This window comes from Mugil cephalus, chromosome 5, assembly GCF_022458985.1.
Source record: "Mugil cephalus isolate CIBA_MC_2020 chromosome 5, CIBA_Mcephalus_1.1, whole genome shotgun sequence".
Taxonomy (NCBI): domain Eukaryota; kingdom Metazoa; phylum Chordata; class Actinopteri; order Mugiliformes; family Mugilidae; genus Mugil; species Mugil cephalus.
Genome location: NC_061774.1, coordinates 25,396,607 through 25,414,089, shown reverse-complemented (window position 1 = coordinate 25,414,089; position 17,483 = coordinate 25,396,607). Strand labels below are relative to the sequence as shown.

The 17,483-nt window shown below is 45.1% G+C and overlaps 1 protein-coding gene across 2 annotated transcripts in view; it reads right to left on the bottom strand.

Moving 5' to 3' along the window:
- The window catches only part of LOC125007781 (protocadherin Fat 4), a 114,468-nt gene that overhangs the window by 55,782 nt on the left and 41,203 nt on the right, over positions 1-17,483 (bottom strand). For both annotated transcript variants that reach the window (XM_047584581.1, XM_047584582.1), the window contains exon 2: positions 13-144. In XM_047584581.1, the coding sequence (XP_047440537.1) occupies positions 13-144 (132 nt within the window). The remainder of the gene's footprint in view (positions 1-12; positions 145-17,483) is intronic.

The window sequence follows — 17,483 nt, the reverse complement described above, 5'->3', positions numbered from 1 at the left end:
GGGAGCCTTTACCTCGTCTGCGTCCGTGGCTGTTAGCTGCATTATCTTGAAGCCATCTCCGATGTTCTCCTCAATGGTCACGTCCAGAATGTCATTGGGGAAAACGGGCGGGTTGTCATTGACGTCCTGCAGCGTGATCTCCACCTGCAAAGGAAGAATAAACAGCAGAGTTTCCATTAAAGCGCTGCCAAGCTGCTGCAGCCCTGACTGCTACAGCCATTAAGATCGCTACATAGAAGAAAAAAGCTAAACCCGTCCATCTTCTTGGGTTTCAGAAGACGACGGAGCTGCACTTTATACTTGTCTGACTCCAGAGAGGCTGGAGAGGAAAACCTGTGAAATGATGGGAGTGTGGTATACTGGCAGGAGAGGTCCAAAAACAAAAGAGACTGAATTATTGTTGAATCCGAAGGTCTTTTTTTAGATCTAACAGCAGACTGAGACAAAAGCCAGCAAGCAGCAACTACATATTTGGGCTCCTTTGACCTTGTTTTACTGCACCGTATGCTTTTCAAATGTGCAACTTTCTCAGAAAAAAATAGCATGCACAGTTTCCAAGACGATAGAAATAAAGACGGAGTGATTGGTTAGAGCAAGCTGCTGAGATAGACTTGGCTGGAGCTGATCTACCACCATTTCACTCTTTCCGTTAACAGAAAAAACCATTGCTCCAACATTTTAGCAACTGAGTTTGTTAAACCCTAGAAAGATACGTTAACAAAATATATAATAGAGAAAAAGGGTAGAAAAGCCACATAAATCAGCTGGACTAAGAGAGCATTAGCTTAGCTTCGCAGGACAGTACCACATGAAATTAAATCACTTTAGCTAAACTTTAGTAAAATTACTGTGATTTTAATTATTCTATTAAAGTGTTGTCTCATTGAACTGTATAACGTTGTGGTAAAATGTGTTCAATTTGGAAAAAAATAAACGGTGTGATTGTAATCAAGCTAGGCAAAGGTCTAAATAATGGGCTTTGATGGTTTTTACATAGAAACAAGACATTTGGTCATGTCACAGGAAGAAGGAAAAATTATAACACTAGAAAAGCTAAAAAAATAACTGGCTTGACTTAGCTTAGCTTAGCTTGGTGTAACAGTTGATATAATGAAATGCACATTTATGACGTGATGCCTAGATACGGGAGTAGCAGCGCCTGCAGGCGACGCCATGTTTTCTTATTTCAGTTGAGTGACACTCTTACAAGAGACAGAGCCTTGTTTACACTTTAATTTTTCTTTCTCAACATACTGCGACGTTTGAGTTTCGTGTGGCCTCTATTTTGTTAAGAAGCCGTACATTCAGGCATGGTAAGGCTGATGTGGCAAACAATAAATGACGAGCATTGTGGAAACCCTGGTTCAGTGAGGCTGTGAGTGTTCCTGCTAAACTGACTCACTCCACCAACACGGACCTCTAAACGTTCCATTAGCATAGCTTAGCTTCGTCTATCTTGGCTTGGCAGGATAGCACTTGCTGCTACCATTGCATCCTGGGGCCTTCTCATTCGTGCTCATGATCATTGTGTACAAGAAATACTTTGCATTCAAGCGGTACATTTGAACCAACATCAATGCCAGACAGTAGCTAGCAACGCTAACAGGCACAATGAAAGTAGGATGGAAGCTGGAGGTTGTGAACAGCCACAAGAGCAACACAAACCGATTTGATGGCATTATTGGATAAGTCCTTGTGGTTCACTTATCTTTATATCACATATTTAAACTTTTCAAAGTAGATAATTATAGTTGTGATTTTAGTAGCGGTATTGTAGTACTATCCACATTCAGCTGCCCTAAACTGAGGACTGAACTGTGGGTCTTCTGTCGACCCCGCTGTCACTGCAGCTCATGGAAACTGTACAATTTAGAAACTGACTCGAGGCTCTTGTCCGTAGAGGCCCGCGTAGAGCGTAACAGTAGAGCAAACTCACTGCAGCTCAGGGACTTTCACTTTCAAGTCTCGGAAAGCAAAACAAACACCCATTACAGTCGACCGCAGACCCCCCATGCGGACTAACTCTGTCCTGATAAGTTCAATTTAATACAGATGCAGCGGTGAGGAATTGTTTATATAAATTATGTGATTTCAAGCAAATCAAAGTGACATTTAACTGTTCCTCTTTTTTCACACAAGACCACATGGGGCCCATGCAGTGAACCCCTCTGATTCTCTGACCGCACTGGGAGAGCTATCCATCACCATCTTATCTTGTGGCAAATACACTATATGAAAACATCCATGTCAACATCCTCTGTGCTTTTGTTTCAATTAAGGAATTTTTTTTTTATGTGAAAGAATACAATGATGTTTGAGACAATAGCAGCCTGTGACAGGACAATGCCTCCAAGGCCAAGTCTGCAAAGAAATTATTTTTAGTTTGGTGTGGAAGAGCCTGACCCTGTCTAAAGGGTTGTACACACAGGAATAGACTAGCTAGAGATAGCAACAAGAGGTCAAGTAATGTTGATAAAATACAACAATTTGCTGCAATGACAGGCAAGGAACATTTGGCAACACCAAACATTCCAAGGTGAACTAATCTCTCCATTTTTCTGGTGACCAATCTGAAGCAAATTAGCAATATTCCTGGCCTACAAATGGCCTGGAGACAACCTCTAAAACTTTGGTTCCTACAACTATAACAACGTCGAAGTGGAAAAAACAGCTCATCCCTGCGGTTTACTACTAACCCAAACTGTACAACAGCACTGTACAAAGTCAAACAAGAAAAACTTCAAAAACATGACGCCAGAATGCGCATTTCTGAAATCCTCCACACTCCCCATGAGTATAAAGAATCAGAAATACTTTATTTATTAACCTGTTATCATTCCATAGGACAGACCCAAAGTGTATTTAATACTGTTTTTTAAACATTTTGGAGCTTATTCATGGTCTTGGTCTCTTTTGTAAGCCTGAACTCTCAAGTTTCTATCACAAAAGTCAGGGTCACTCTAAGTGGTTTTGTGTAAAATAACATACGAGATGCAGCATTTACTCAAACAAAGCTTGTGTGCAGAGCTCTGATTGGTTCAAAAAGCTACTGCTGTGACATATATGACCCAGCGGAGTGTTAATCCTGGGTGGAAACTGGGTTTGTGACCATCCTGTGACACCTAGACCACGTCCACCCCATAGCAACGAAGCTCCTTGATGGCAGCAGCCTGACACAGACACACACACACAAAAACTGGTTTAGCAACCAGTATCTCTGTGAAGGTGCTTAGTCATCCAGATCATGGTATATCTAAAAAAAAGAAATCCTTGAAAGTGAAGGAAGAAAGAACCTTCTTCCTCTTCCTCTTGTGAAGACGGCCTGGTCAAAAAGCCATTTTGGAGGCACAAGGTTAGACCTATACAGTATGAGGAAAGTGGTCATAATGTTATGCTTGATCTGTGATATTGTGATATAAGATATTTCACTGCATTATTTCACATTGAAGGAGGAAGTCTGACGACCACATGTAGGAAAGACTGAGATGTTGTCCTAAGTTGGCCTGCAGCGTAGACAACATCTTCTCCAGCTCCATCCTGATATCTACTAACGCCGTATCTATGTGTTTTGTTTGACACATTGTTTGAAATGTAGAAAAGGGAACCACACACCTACCGACTCGAGGCCGACTGTCAGCAACAAAGCGATAGGAGATGAGAGAGTCGTTTTGTTTAAGCCTCAACACCTTTGGGACAAACTAGAACGGCGTCATCTACCAAAATTACAGGCAAAGTCTCACGAATGTTTGCCGTGACACCTCGGAAAAAAAAAAAGTCACGGTGAAATGAAATATGAGGGCAGAGGTTCCACGGGACAATAAGACGTTACACAATCCGAAGGTCTGAGGGAAAGTAGAAACCCCACAGACAGCGAGAGTGGGACACGGTTTCAGATGTTCTGCGTCAAGTGTGGTGATATTACATCTCCACTCATATCCCGCAACTTTAAACTGCGAACCCCCTCCTCCTTCCACCTCATCCACTAACCCAAATATGCATTTCAAAGCCAGTAAACACGGCTCGCTTTTGAATCATAACAGACATTTTGCTGCGCATTCTCTGTTTATTGCTTCTATAAATATGGAAAAGCCGTGTTTAAATTCTCCAGTGATAGGATCTCCATTAATGTTGACAGTGATTATGGTAATTCTTGTGCCAGGCATCATAACACGCCCTCCCTTCCAACTCTATCCCATATCTCTTTCACAACCTCCTGTAAGGCACACAGATGAAGGTTTGCGTCACTCAGATGTAGCAGTTGTCAAAAGTCGACAATAGGTGCAGCTTTTTTGTGACAACAAGAGTTTCCCAGCAGGCTTTTTTTTTTTTTTTTTAAAGCGGACAATGGAGCCTCAAGGCCGAACAACCAACCGAAGTGGAGGGGGGGTCAGATGCAGCGGTCTATTTATAGGCAGTTATTGACAGGAAAAGCATGTTTCGCAAGTCTCTCTTTGCAACCGACAGTAGCAGGAAACCATTCATTACAGCTGCCACCGACTCCAGTTCATTAGAGATGACCCAGAACCGAAAGGTTTGAGGGGGGAGACGGCCGAAACCGTGTCACGATCTGACTGAACAAAACATGCTGTCTACCGCTCCGAGGAGGTCACAATTGCGACGAATCTTGCCGCCGAAACACTCATTCGTGTGATCTGCTCGGGCCCCGGACGAGGATGCAGGCCGCTTATTAAAACCCCCGCTCTGAGCTGGTGTCGGCCCGTCTGCATGAGCGGAGATAATTACGGCCGAACAAGCCGGATTATGTCCCGGGCACCAGCGATGCAGAAGTCACACACAAAAAAAAAAAACAAAAAAAAACAAAAAAACAAGCCACGGCAAGTGACGGCGGCTCCCGACTCAACTCGCGCCCGAGCCGAGGGACGCGGGGCAAAGTCAACAAACAATGAATATTTATCTCCCGGCCCGTGCGTGTCCCCTTGATGTGTAAATAATGCAAGGCCCAGTTCTGAGGAGTGAACTAATTAGGGTAGAAGTGCAGTTTTGAGAAATAATTACGCCTCACGCTTCCAGTTTGCATTAGCCGGGGTCTCCCGCGGGACGCGAATATATCAAAGAGCTTTGGTGAAAAATTCATCTGACGAAGAGGAAGCGAGGTCAGGTGGGGGGAGGCTGAGGGAGGCAGGAAGAGAGGGTTTTGTTCGGAGGCTTTACCTGTCTGAAGCAGATGCCACGGCCCAGGCAGGTGAAACACATTAGTTTACAAGGTAAAAGATTGTGTTTCACGAACTACTGTTTCAAGTTGCAGGTGCAGCTAACTGCCTGCCAGGGTTTTATTATTCATGGACAGGTATGAATGATTCACGCGCCAAGTGGCTCCCGAGCACTGTCGATCATGAGACCTTTAAGCGATGGGAGGCATTTGTCCCAGAGAGAGACTCTCACACTCAGCGGCGATAAAAGGGATCTCGAGAAATTCCCAGAGCCCGTGTGATATATGCAGAAATGACAGGTGGGAGAATTAAGACGTCTGAGTTTGCGTTATGCAACCCTGGCCTCCTCGCTCGCTCATAAAATTTAAATTTAATGGGTCGTTTCGCTCGAATTACAAAGAGACAAGCCTTTCCGCTTACCTCTGGTAGCGTCGAGGCGTGCAGATGTTTTTATGCGCTGAGGTTTCGAGAAAATCTCCACCGTGACCCCAACATAAATGCGGAAGGGTGAACTTTCTTTTTCGTTGAGCTCGGAGCATCGGGGGGGAGAAAAAAATATTTTAAATAACCCACAGCACTTTCGGATTATTCGCCGCGACCAAATCATTTCAGTACTTTGGATGCTTTCAAGGCATCTCGCTACTCACCCTCCACGTCCATCCATCTTTAAAAAGGCTTTTGTTGTAGAAGCAAAAGCAGACACCAGACATCAAAGCGCAGGCACCGAGTGTAAGAGTTGCAAAATATACCCGAAAAATATGCCTCCCATCCCGCCACGCTGTTATTTCCACAGCGAGAAGAAACCAGGGTTCCGGTTACAGCTGAAGGTAAAAGCATCACCTGCATCCCCGAGCGAAAGCAACCCATTTTCACCACATCCAAAAACGGTGGAAGCAGCCCAGGTTTTCATATGTTTCCCACTTAAAACGTCTCATGCTTGGAGGCTCTGCCAAGTCCAGTGCAGGCCGACAGACAGAGAGACAGACGGACAGACAGGAGGGGAAGTCACCGCAGGAGCAGGAGATCTATTATACGAGCGCAATCCCGTGTAGGCCGCATATTTTGTCAGTTACCGACTCAGTTGTTTTTAATAACCGGTAGAGAGCCTGATTAATTAAGTGAGCGATGGTTTGCATTACAGATGAGTAATACAGTGCATGGCTGCTTCGTTGAACACCACGAGTGGAAAGGGTAGAATTCACATCATTAGCAGAGACGTTTGTTCCAAAGCAGACCTTGCTGGGGGAAAAAATGAAAAAAAAAGTAGTGACCCTTGAGTGCAACCGATGCAACAATTGGCCTGTAAACGTTGAGATCATCTCATCGTAAAAAAAAAAAAGCTGGAGCGGGGTGCGCCTCCTGCAGGAAATAATCATCGCAGGATGATTAAATGTCTCAGTAGATGCTGCTGAAGAGTCGGGGTCGCAGGTCGGGACGGCTTCCAGTTCTCTTTTATACTTGGCCTCCGAGATTCGGCGATTCCACTTTGCATCATCCCGGCTTTATTTATTTATTTATTTCACCGATGTGCTAAAAAAAAAAAAAATGGGCCCACGAAGCAATCCCAAATACAACACTTCATCATCGCACAACGGCCAGAATCTACACTCTTAAAAGAGATTACTCAGGCTTTTGGCAGAGTGCAAACAGTTAAACGGTAAAAAAAAGGAATTTTTGCAACGCTATAAAAGAGTCAAAACTGAAAGTATTTGATTCGGGCTGATTACGACGCTGTGTAATGAGCAAATAACCCCGACTAATCCAATCTAAGTTATAGGCGCTGTTCCTCAGCTATGACATGATGGTTATTTAAGGTTACGTCGGTTTAAGGCTTCAGCTGAGCCTCGTGTAATGTGAGGATGAGGGCTGGCGAAGGTTGGCAGAGTGTTCCGACAGAACCGGCGAAATGCGAAGTCTCTAAATGCTTTGCTTCCTGAGAGGAGCAGGAGAGTCATCACCGAGACTTTGCACATTCATAAAGAACGAATAGCGAAAACCGCAGCGAAACCTTTGAGAAACCACACCCATGCAGGTCAGCGAGGACGTCCTAAATAATCCCCACAACAGGATCGAACTTCCAGAAGCCGCTAACTAACTCCACTCCACACACACACACGCTGGACGAGCATGAATTCCCCAAACGTCCTGTGCTTTTTAAGTGGCACTGTATTGTATGATGGAATCTGTCATCCTCTCAAGTTTGGGAATGGATTACTGAGCGTCTAGAAAAAGCCCAGGCCCGTGTCTGTGTTTGCTAATCTGAAATCCGTACGGCGCGATCCAGGCACATCTGATGAATTTCCCCCGCTACGTAAGAGGAACCGCGGAGGTGATAGGAGGCCGCATTGAATGTAATTTATTTCCTGCGACTCTGGAGGAGCGCAGGCAAAGGCCGTCATTATTTCACTTCATCTTCACTTCCTCCTCTACCTCTCCTTGTGGTTGTTTCAACTGTTTAGACAGTTCGTCACAGACTCTTGGCTCCAGATTTATGGAGCCGGAGAAGGCGAGAGCTGCGTGGGTCAAGGGGATCGGTAAAAAGTGCCATCTTGGCTCTGTCTTTTAGCAACAAAAGGGGAAACGCGACTAAGTAATTAAGACAGGGTCAAAATGATCTCTTCCCCACGGCTTTTTTTAACACGTGCGCAATCGCAACTGGCTCGATCTGTCAAACAAACGCCTGCAGAGCAATTCGTCTTCCCCGACCGCAGTCCTCGTTCTCGGCGAAAGTGTGCGCGCGCGCTCCTCGGAGAGGAATCCGAGCGCGCCGGGGACGGGAATGTGCCCGGGAACAAAGCTGGACGCCGGCCAAACCTCAACGCACTGCGCGAGAGAGAAGTCAGGATACGATCATATCCCCCCCTCACACACACACACACACACACACTCTATTCCCCACCCCTCAAAATCTTCTGCAGCCCCGTGCAAAGGGGAAGAGAGAGGGGAGGGTGGCGGTTAGAGAAAGGCTCAGACAAAACAAAGCAGGAGAGTCTGCAAACGATCACAAAGCACCTCGGCCTTATGTAACCAACAAGGGGAGAGAGGGGAGAGACAATGTTGGACAAGTGGTTTTAATAAAGGGGATCACTGTGCTCTCGGTGGACCACTTCACCAACTGTTAAAAGATTGTTTGTCTACAGCAGGCCCCTTCAAGCCCCCTGCGAACCCCTGCCAAACGAGGTTCCCTCTGAGTGTTTCTGGTGGGATACATAATCCAGCGAAATGAATAACCCACCGGGTCATCTGGGCCGCGGCTCTGGGCTCGCTGACATCTCTCCGCACACGGCGGAGTGGAAACAAATCTTGATGGATTACCATTTCTAATGGTGCCGTATCCGGCGGCGAAGCGGCCGCAAACTGGGGTTCTTCTTCACTGTAAACAGCCGTAACTCTTCCCCCCATTATTCCTACCTGGGAGAGTTAGACGGAAAGTATAATTAGACCTCGCGCAAGATCAGAGTGGAGCTAATGGAGGCGAGACAAGATTTAGCTCTCCTTGAAGCCGGAGCGCGATTCAAAGCCATCACTGGAAATTACCATAGCCTATTAAACGCAGCACGTTCTGTATCCCTGCTTTAAAAAAAAAAAAAAAAAAAGGTTAGAAGAACATCAAAACAAGCATTTTCTACTTCTCGTGAGATGAAAGCTCGAAAAACAAAATAATTAGCCTATTTGTGAAAAGTATGCTTTGAAGATGTCGGGAAAGAAATGTATTTCCCTTTTTATCAGTTGTCTGTCTTTTTTAAAGACTTCTGAATAATGGAAGGAGACCATAACTGCAGCAGTCGGGCCGCCTATCTCGGCGTCGGTGCCACTGACTCTGCGTGAGTCTACGGCCTTATCACGGCGCTCTCCCCACAATTACCTCCAATTACGGCATTCAAGCCACGCAGACCATGGAGAGGAGAGCGGCTGAGAAACACAGCGCGTTGGAATTGATCTTAAAACCCTCAGGACGGACGGAAAAAAAGCAAAAAGGATTTTTTAAGATTTTTGACTCCTTTCGGGAGCAAAAAGTTCAAAACTGCGACGAAAACAAGTAACTTCAAACACTTTTTTTGATAAAATATTCGACATATGTCATTTCTGGAGACTTTTCACAACATTCAAGAGCAAAACACTTATTATCGCGTATACGTCTTGCGTGACTGCGGCTATCGCTTATTTTGCTGAAAAACATTTTACATGGAAGATAAGCTCATTTGCAGCTTCTAGATAACAGCGAATGCGATGACAGCACATTTTTGCAAACGATAAGAGGTTCGAGGACATTTTCCAGCCTGTACGTGAACATGCAAACCTTCGACCGACGTAAAAAGGCCGGAAAACCCGCAGCTTTCAACCCGACAATGCAAAACTGCAGTTCAAACCCTTTAGCGGTGCAATGTAATCAGAGTTGCTGCCACCTGGACTACTTAAAACATTAAAAATAGGCCGTGCAGGTTAATACATCAACAATTTAACAAACTGATAGGGAGCATTCTTCACCGTGAGCGCATGTGCCGTTGATGTACGAGTTTGTTTCACTGCTAGATCGTACTTAATGGAGTGTTATTACAGCACGGTACAGTTATGCGCTTGAAGAAAAGATCAGTGAGGTCCAAAAGGTAACATTACTGTCTTCTCACGATGCAAATTTGACGTGATGTGCCTGGAGCCGTCGTCAATACATATATCTAAGAGAGGGAGATTACTCCGCATGGCCCTCGATGTAACGTCACATTTTACATCGGCGGGATTTTAACAGATAAAAGCTCGATCTAAATGATATACAGCAGATATCAGACATCTTTTTCCGCAGCCAACGCTCGGTTTCCAAGACCTCTTGGAAGGGCTGCGAGAGGCTTTAAAGTCTATTATGGCATCCATTTCATAGACGCTGTCAACCGGTGATGAATGCTTGAGATTTACAGGAGCGGGGCTGGAAGGAAAAACACGCATTAGCGACGGATCTCTGTTTGGATTTGACCTAATTATTAATAAGTCACATCTGCGACGACACCCCCACCGCCCTTTCCTTCCAAGCAGAAGCTAATTCTGTAATCTAGAAATCTAGGTTAAACAATTAGACTACTGTAATAATGTTCGGAGCTGATTTGATTATAGGTTCATTAGGCCTGATCTCAATCATCGGGGAGCACATGAAAGGAAGCGTTACCCCGACTTGGCATCCACCTGTTTGTTTGCGACAAGGCTGAAGATTTGTTTTCCCAACACTGGATTATTAAGTTAGAAAAAAAAAAAAAAGGCCATGTTTCCACCATAAAGTGCAGCTCAACTGCGCAGCGAAGTCGAAGTGAATTTAATTAAAAAAGCCGAGCTGTTTACAAGAGAGGAGGATAGTGAGTCAGGAATGTACCAGCGCAAACATATGGTGCATCTGTGTGTGTCTATATAAGGGGTGGTGCAGAACTTTAATCCAAAACAGGACTTGAATTGTTGTGTGAAAGGCTCCGGGCACCCCCTGTAGCCCCTGTTTGTGTGAAAAAACCCTGAAAACATTAGAGGAGCACTCTGGGAGTGGGGGTGGGTAACGTGAATATATATATATATATATATGTGAGGGGGAGATGCAGTAGTCAAAGTTGTGGCTGACCTATGCTCCAAGAGGAAACCCAACTCCCACCCCAACACACCCAAGGCTCCTGATGATCAAATTAAAAAATAACACGGCAGCTTAAAGAATCACTTGAATCAGTGGAACTGCGTTTTATTCAATTTCACGCAGATCAAAATGGTCGGCTCTCTGTATTTATTGCCCCATAAGAGCAGCATCTATCATATCAGTGTGTGTCGACCGTGGGCTTTAGAGCTGGGAAGCATTTAGCTGAGCTGACCATAAAATATAAACTGAAACGCAGAAACGGCAATTTGTGGTTTCACTCTGGGAGTTATGTGTTGTGACTATTACGAGCAACAGTTTATCCATGAACCTAGCACTTCTTCTGCTAGCTGTCTGACTCACTGCAACACAAAAAAAAAAAAAAAAAAAAAAAAAAAAAAAAAAAACTCCCCTTAAAACCACAAATTGTTGTTTGTTATTTCAGATTCAGACCAGATGGAATAGCTGAGCGACAATGTATTGATTAGTGAGGTTTAGAAAAGTTTATTGGTATGTTTATTTACTTTTAAAGCAGCTCAGCTAGCTGTTTCCACCTGACTCTGCTCTTTATGCTAAGCTACGCTAATTGCTTCCCGGTTCAGGCTTGGCACAGACGTGGGAGCGGTACTGACCTTTAACAACAAAGCAAAATCAGCACATTTTCCCTTTATTTCAAACTTCTTCTTCCAGTTGCACTACATGCTTATTTACATACGTCAATGTGTTCATGCATTTCAACCACTGACTATGTATAAAGATTTGCACAACCTTTGTGACACCACCCATACATCACATTTTCTGAAGAGCGGTTTTGAAGCTCAGTGTAAGTGTCACCGGCGTTCGCCATCTTGGCGACTCCACCTGACGTCTAGCTTGTTTGAAAATGGTCGCAGGCGACACCTAGAAGGGCAGCTAGCAAACTCCACGGGCCCCGACCCAACACTCAAAGCAACAACATCCCAAAACTGTTTTTGTACGAGGCTGTAAGCACGCAAAGATGGACATTTTAACATGAAGGTCGAGGGAGATGCTGCCAGCCTCAAGTGGACATTTGAGGAACTGCAGTTTTTGCCACTTGCTAACTGCTTCTGATGCAATTAGCAGGCAGCAGAGCTAGCTGTTTACACCTGACTTTATGCTAAGCTATGCTAATTGCTTCCAGTTTTTGTCACTTTCTAACAGATTTTTTCTCACAGTCGCATCTCTGCTAAATATTTTAACCCGTGAAAGCACATTATTTTGGCACATTTACCACAAGGTTTGCACAGTAAACTAAACTGCAAATAAACATCTTTTACACTTCTATGCATCGATAAATAGACAGAAACACCTGCTGATATGTATAACTAAGCTAACATGCTAGCTAGTATGTGCACTTATCCCAATATATTCCACTGAACAACTACAATAACACCGTTACTCCTGGACTCAGAAAACAAACCATTCTCCACCATTCATTGTCGCAATATCTTATGAACTTTTTCTGTGCATCTGCCGACGCAATTTAGGCCTCAGCAGGAAACAGCTTGGCTAGAAAACCTGATCTAAAGACAATCTGAGGGGCAAAGAGAAAAAAGAAAAAAAAAATGACAGAGAAATGTTGATGAATTTAACATGAGGTGGTGTTAAAAAAAAGACTTCTGCCAAATAACTTGACAATGAGGGACAGTTTCCCCCCGCTGAGGCCATTCATGGAAACAGCCTGGAAGGGCCTTCGGATAGCTCGGCCTCTCTTTTCTCCTCCTCGCACACGGAGGTACGAATGGAAGGAAAAGCCGCGCACCCAATCACGCGGTGGAGCTGCGACGCGCTCATTCACACGCTAGCGTGGCGACGGAGCGCTTCCACGCTACAAGGAGGTCTTACAGGGCTTCACATGTTTAACTCTCTCTTATTATCATGAAGATGGGCCCTTTAGAAGTACCATCCATCTTAATTAACAAGCCATTTGTATGCACTTCAGCCCCCGAGACAAAACAGCATGGGAAGAAATCCCGTGTCCAAAGACGAATTCTAGGGCTCTAAGACATCATTAGCGGATTAAAAAACAAAAAAAAAAAAAAAACGTCTTTCCCATGTTGCCTTGCACATTTCATTATCTCCCCCCCCTGTTCAAGCCAATTCCAAGATTCATCCTTTGGGGTTTTTCTAAAAAGTTTTCTCCGTGCGGCGCAGCAGCAAAAGCCTCGGTTCTCCTTTCTTTAAAGTTTGTAATTTGAGGGACTCTCTTCTTGGTGTAACATCGCCGCCTCGCCGTCATCTGTCCGTGCGGCGACGTGTAGCATGTCGCTGTTTGCCCCGACGTAATGTCCTGACTTCAGATGTCAGAGCTTGAAACTAACAAACGTCAGCCCCCAGAATACGATCTGTTTTCTCTCACCGGGCCCCGCAGCTAAATGGCTCGTAATAAGAAGAGCCTTGAAAGATCACTATTTTTAAAAAAGTGGCTCCGTTTTGGCAGATGTCTGGCTTTTTTCCTGTTTTTTTTTAAATGGTCACTTCTATTGGTGGTGTATAAGTGGTGTGAGCGCATGGGGGTCTTCCCATCGGGCCTGTGTCTGCTAAACAAAAAGGAAACGTCTCAAAACAGCCCCACGGGTAATTCGCCTCCACGAACCATTGATTTTTTTTTTTTTTCCCCCCCTTTCCTTTTCTTCTTCTAATTTTTTTGTCTGCTGGCACGCTTGAACGAAGCCGAATAGCCCGAGAGACAATTCGTCTCAATTCTGCTTTCAGGAAACCTACAGAGACTATTAATTGTCAACTCATAAAAGGCCCCGCGGACACCACATGAGAGAGGAAGCAGCTCACACTCTATCAGACTCCTTTTTTCTCAGTCTTTCTTTCTGTCGCTGCTATCATCCATAACACCTTCAGGTTTTCTCCAGGGGTTTAGGAGGTCGGCGAGCGAGGTCAGAAGGTGGCGATTAATTCCTCCGAGCAGTTGCATTGTGGGAGCCCCTTGGTTACTCCGGGGTCAAATCCCCCAGTTTAGTACAAGGGTGTCATTTGTTAGTTGACCTCTCCTGCAGCTCTGACACGTACTTTGCAGATCAGCAATAAGAGAGCAGAAAGAGAGCAGATGACTTCTGTTCTTAATTTCTATCACTTGTTGCTTTAAATAAATCAATTTGGCCAAAAGAGAGAGGGAAAACAAAAGGAAAAAGACGGGAGAGGCCCATCGCCCAGACAAGACCTGTGGCTATTTGGGAATTTGACAAAAAGAAATGCTCAGACAACAAAAGAGGAGCGATCCCATCCTTTTCCCTCCTCTTTCGAGTTGGGAAGTTAAACCAGCAGTCGCTCCAACAATGTTCTCCTCAAAAGAGTGAAAGGGTTCACTAGCAAAGAAGTTGTTTAGTGTAGTGAGGAAAATGAAAAGTCAGTATCCGTGCAGATGAAGCGTAAGAGCACACGGGGCGAATCGAGAAGTGACATATTAATTCAACAGTTACAAAACATTTTAAACAATGCGTCTGGGGCACAAGGCGGATTGTGTTCGGGGAACCAAGTCCTTTACGAGATATGTTTAGACTGAGCGGCTTTGGATTACACAAACACGCACACAAGGGCGAGATTGTATCTTGAGCCTGTACAACAAATCCGGATCTGCTTTTATTCCCTCGTTGCCGCTCGAGACGGTTTTAACAGCGAGTCAACGGCAGCGCTTCCAGAAATTATCCAACCGAAGCTTAAAATTATCGTATTTTGTGGAAAATTATCGTACGTACACGACTTGACGTTGCTCGGCACCATCTGCTACGTCACTGGTCTTCAACAGGGGGTCCACAGCCCCATTATAATAGCCTCAGCCACAACATTATAACACACAGGACCAGATATTCATTTTTATTTCAAACGTGCATCATTCGGGTGTCTGTGCCAGAAACTCTCAGCAGAAAATTAAAAACAAAAATGCATAAAAAATGTCTAATCAACTAAAGATTTTGTGACCCCTCTGCAGACCCCTATAGAAGATCTATGCCCTAGTGGGTGGGCGGAGGTACTGCAGGGGAGGGTCACCAAATCTTTAGTTTATTATACATTTTTTATGCATTTTTGTGAGTTTCCCTCATGCACAAATGTAAATTTCTTTTAATATACATTAACATGAATCCAACATACTTTAGTTAAAATATTGAATGATAAACGATAATAATAATGTATATTTATAAATAGCACTAGGCCGAGTTTATTGTAGAACTAATAGTGTGTAACAGGTAGTGGAGCCCTGCATGAAGACCTATGTGCTCGGTAATAAAACATGACCACAGACCATATAGTATAGCTCACAATGTTGTTTTACCACTAAATAAACAGCACTGTTTGTGTCTGCTAACGCACTGAAGGGATCAACGGCGAGTCCTTGTAACAAAGACAACGTTTAGCCCCCGAAACCGTCTGCAGCATTCGCATGACTTCTTGTGGTGCTTGGCGAAAAGCACCGGCGTGCCCACAGACCGTGCAATGCAACAAGCCGTGGGCGTGATGTTAAAAAATGAAAATATTGGTTTCGTGGATGCGCGTCATTCGTGGGGGAAGGACGGGAAACAGATCTGCATAACGTCTGAGCCGGGGGGTGGGTGGGGGTGAGGGTGGGGGTGGGAGGAGGGGGACGCCTGGCCGCTGTCAGTCAGTGCAGAGGAGACGATATAAGAAGGCTGCGCCGGGGCGAAAGGGTTTACAGCGTCACATATGATCTGGTCACAGACAGAAACAGTCACCACCTCTACCTCCACCTCCACCAATGCAACACCCCGACCCTCACCCCCACCCCCCCACCCCCCCATCCACCACCACATAGCTGAGGCCCGGCGTGCACGGACAAAATAAACCACTTGGCACGATGGGGGATGAAAGAAAAGAGGGGGTTAGAGAGTGGAAAAAGGGAACAATTGAGACCAGAAAAAGACAAGTGAGGCCCTAAAGTCAATCGAGCCTCTTTTCTCTCCCTCCTCTTAGCTTCGCCTTCTCGTCTCGCGAACATCCCCCCCCTCCTCCTCCTCCTCCTCCTCCTCCTCCTCCTCCTCCTCCCCCTCCTCCTCCGTGCTCCCAGTCTCTCAGCTGTCCTGCTGGTTTTATCCTGCAGTGTCCCGTAAAGCTGAGCCGATACACTAAATATCTGGTGCAGATGTTCTTCCTCAAACAGTTACGGATATCTTTGTGGAACTAATTCCACTCTTTAAAAATACTCCGAGTCCCCCCCCCACCGACCCCCGCCCACCACCACCACCACCACCACCACCGTTACAGTCGAAAGAACCCGTGACCTCCTGGCGCACTAAAAATCTTAAAGAGGTGACCTCATGCCACACTCAGGAGGCGTAATTCAAAAAGGGCCCAACAATCGCTTTCCTGCCTTTAGAGACGCTGACACAGTTATTTTTACCATTGATCCCTTATTGTCTTTTGTCCCGCATGTGCGTCCGGCTTCAACGGGAAATGCACCACATTAAGGAAATAATATATTTTCTCATGACGGTTTGAAATGGCTCCTGATTATTTTGTCCACCTAATAAAGGTGAACCAAGTAACACAACGTTCTTGTGCAACTACGATTGTGCAGAATGCTGCATCAGTAATGAAGTTCTATGAGCAAACTAGACATTATAACATTATAATCCCATTCATTGCAGGACTTATTGTTTGTTTGGTTCAGGACAGGACGGCGTAAGGAGAGGAACTTCTGAAACTTGAAAAAACTGCCAAATCCGTCATGTGCAAGACTCGCATACACAGGCCTTAGGTTTAAAAATTAAGTTCTTAAGCGGAAAATGTCAGCACGGACAGCTTGCCTCTCTGAGCCTTAATTCCTGTTTCTATTTTTCCACTCGCACACCAGAGCTCCTCTTTCATTCGAGATTCCAACCGACACGTAGCTCAGGTTTCGAGTAAATCCAGCTCAGGGGACGGCGACTGTATATTCCTACCTGTTTAAAGAGATAGCTCAAGAGTTGGGCAAAAATAAAAAAAGAGTGTTTCAAAGTAAGTGCTGCCGTGTGGCGCGACGTCCGCACAGCGAGAGGTTGCTTTTTCCATTAGTGTGATATAATTTCCATCTGACGCGACGCTCGGTTCATCGATGGACCGTTGAATTCTCGGCTTTTTTAACTCCGGGAGGTTTTTTTTTTATTATTATTATTATTCAAGTTGCACTCATTCACACCTGGGAGCTGCTCCGTGCACGCACAGCGGTCTGCTGTTGGCAACCAGGATGCTTCATTCAAGTAGTTGTGGCTTCAATGAGTGGCTAAGTGCCTTCCTCAAGGGCACCTAAACATTGCGGAGGCGTTTCTCGTTCAAGTCCCTCTATTCATGTTTTCCCAGATCGTCGGGCTGTGTACTTGTGGTTTAAGAGCTGTTCTCGTAGCACTAATAACGTCGCTGAGGCAACAAATTTGAAGTTATTCTGTCAACATGTAACGTTTTTTTTTGTGCGTCTTCGCTCCATGTTTCGGGCCGGACGGTCGGGCCGAGCAGCGGAGGCCTTCCGTTCCCACGGAGGAAACACTGAAGCTGGAGCTTTTTCAGCCGCGAGCTCCCTTCAGTAATGCGCCGATTCAAACTCATTGGGCTGCGTGATGTTTAATTGAACCACAAGCTGTTAATCCAAGGAAAGAAAATCAACTAATCCAGATTAAGGTCAGACAGACGGGGGAACGGAATTGTCAAAAGCGCTCCCGGCCTGTTTGGGTACCTTTTTAAAGCCA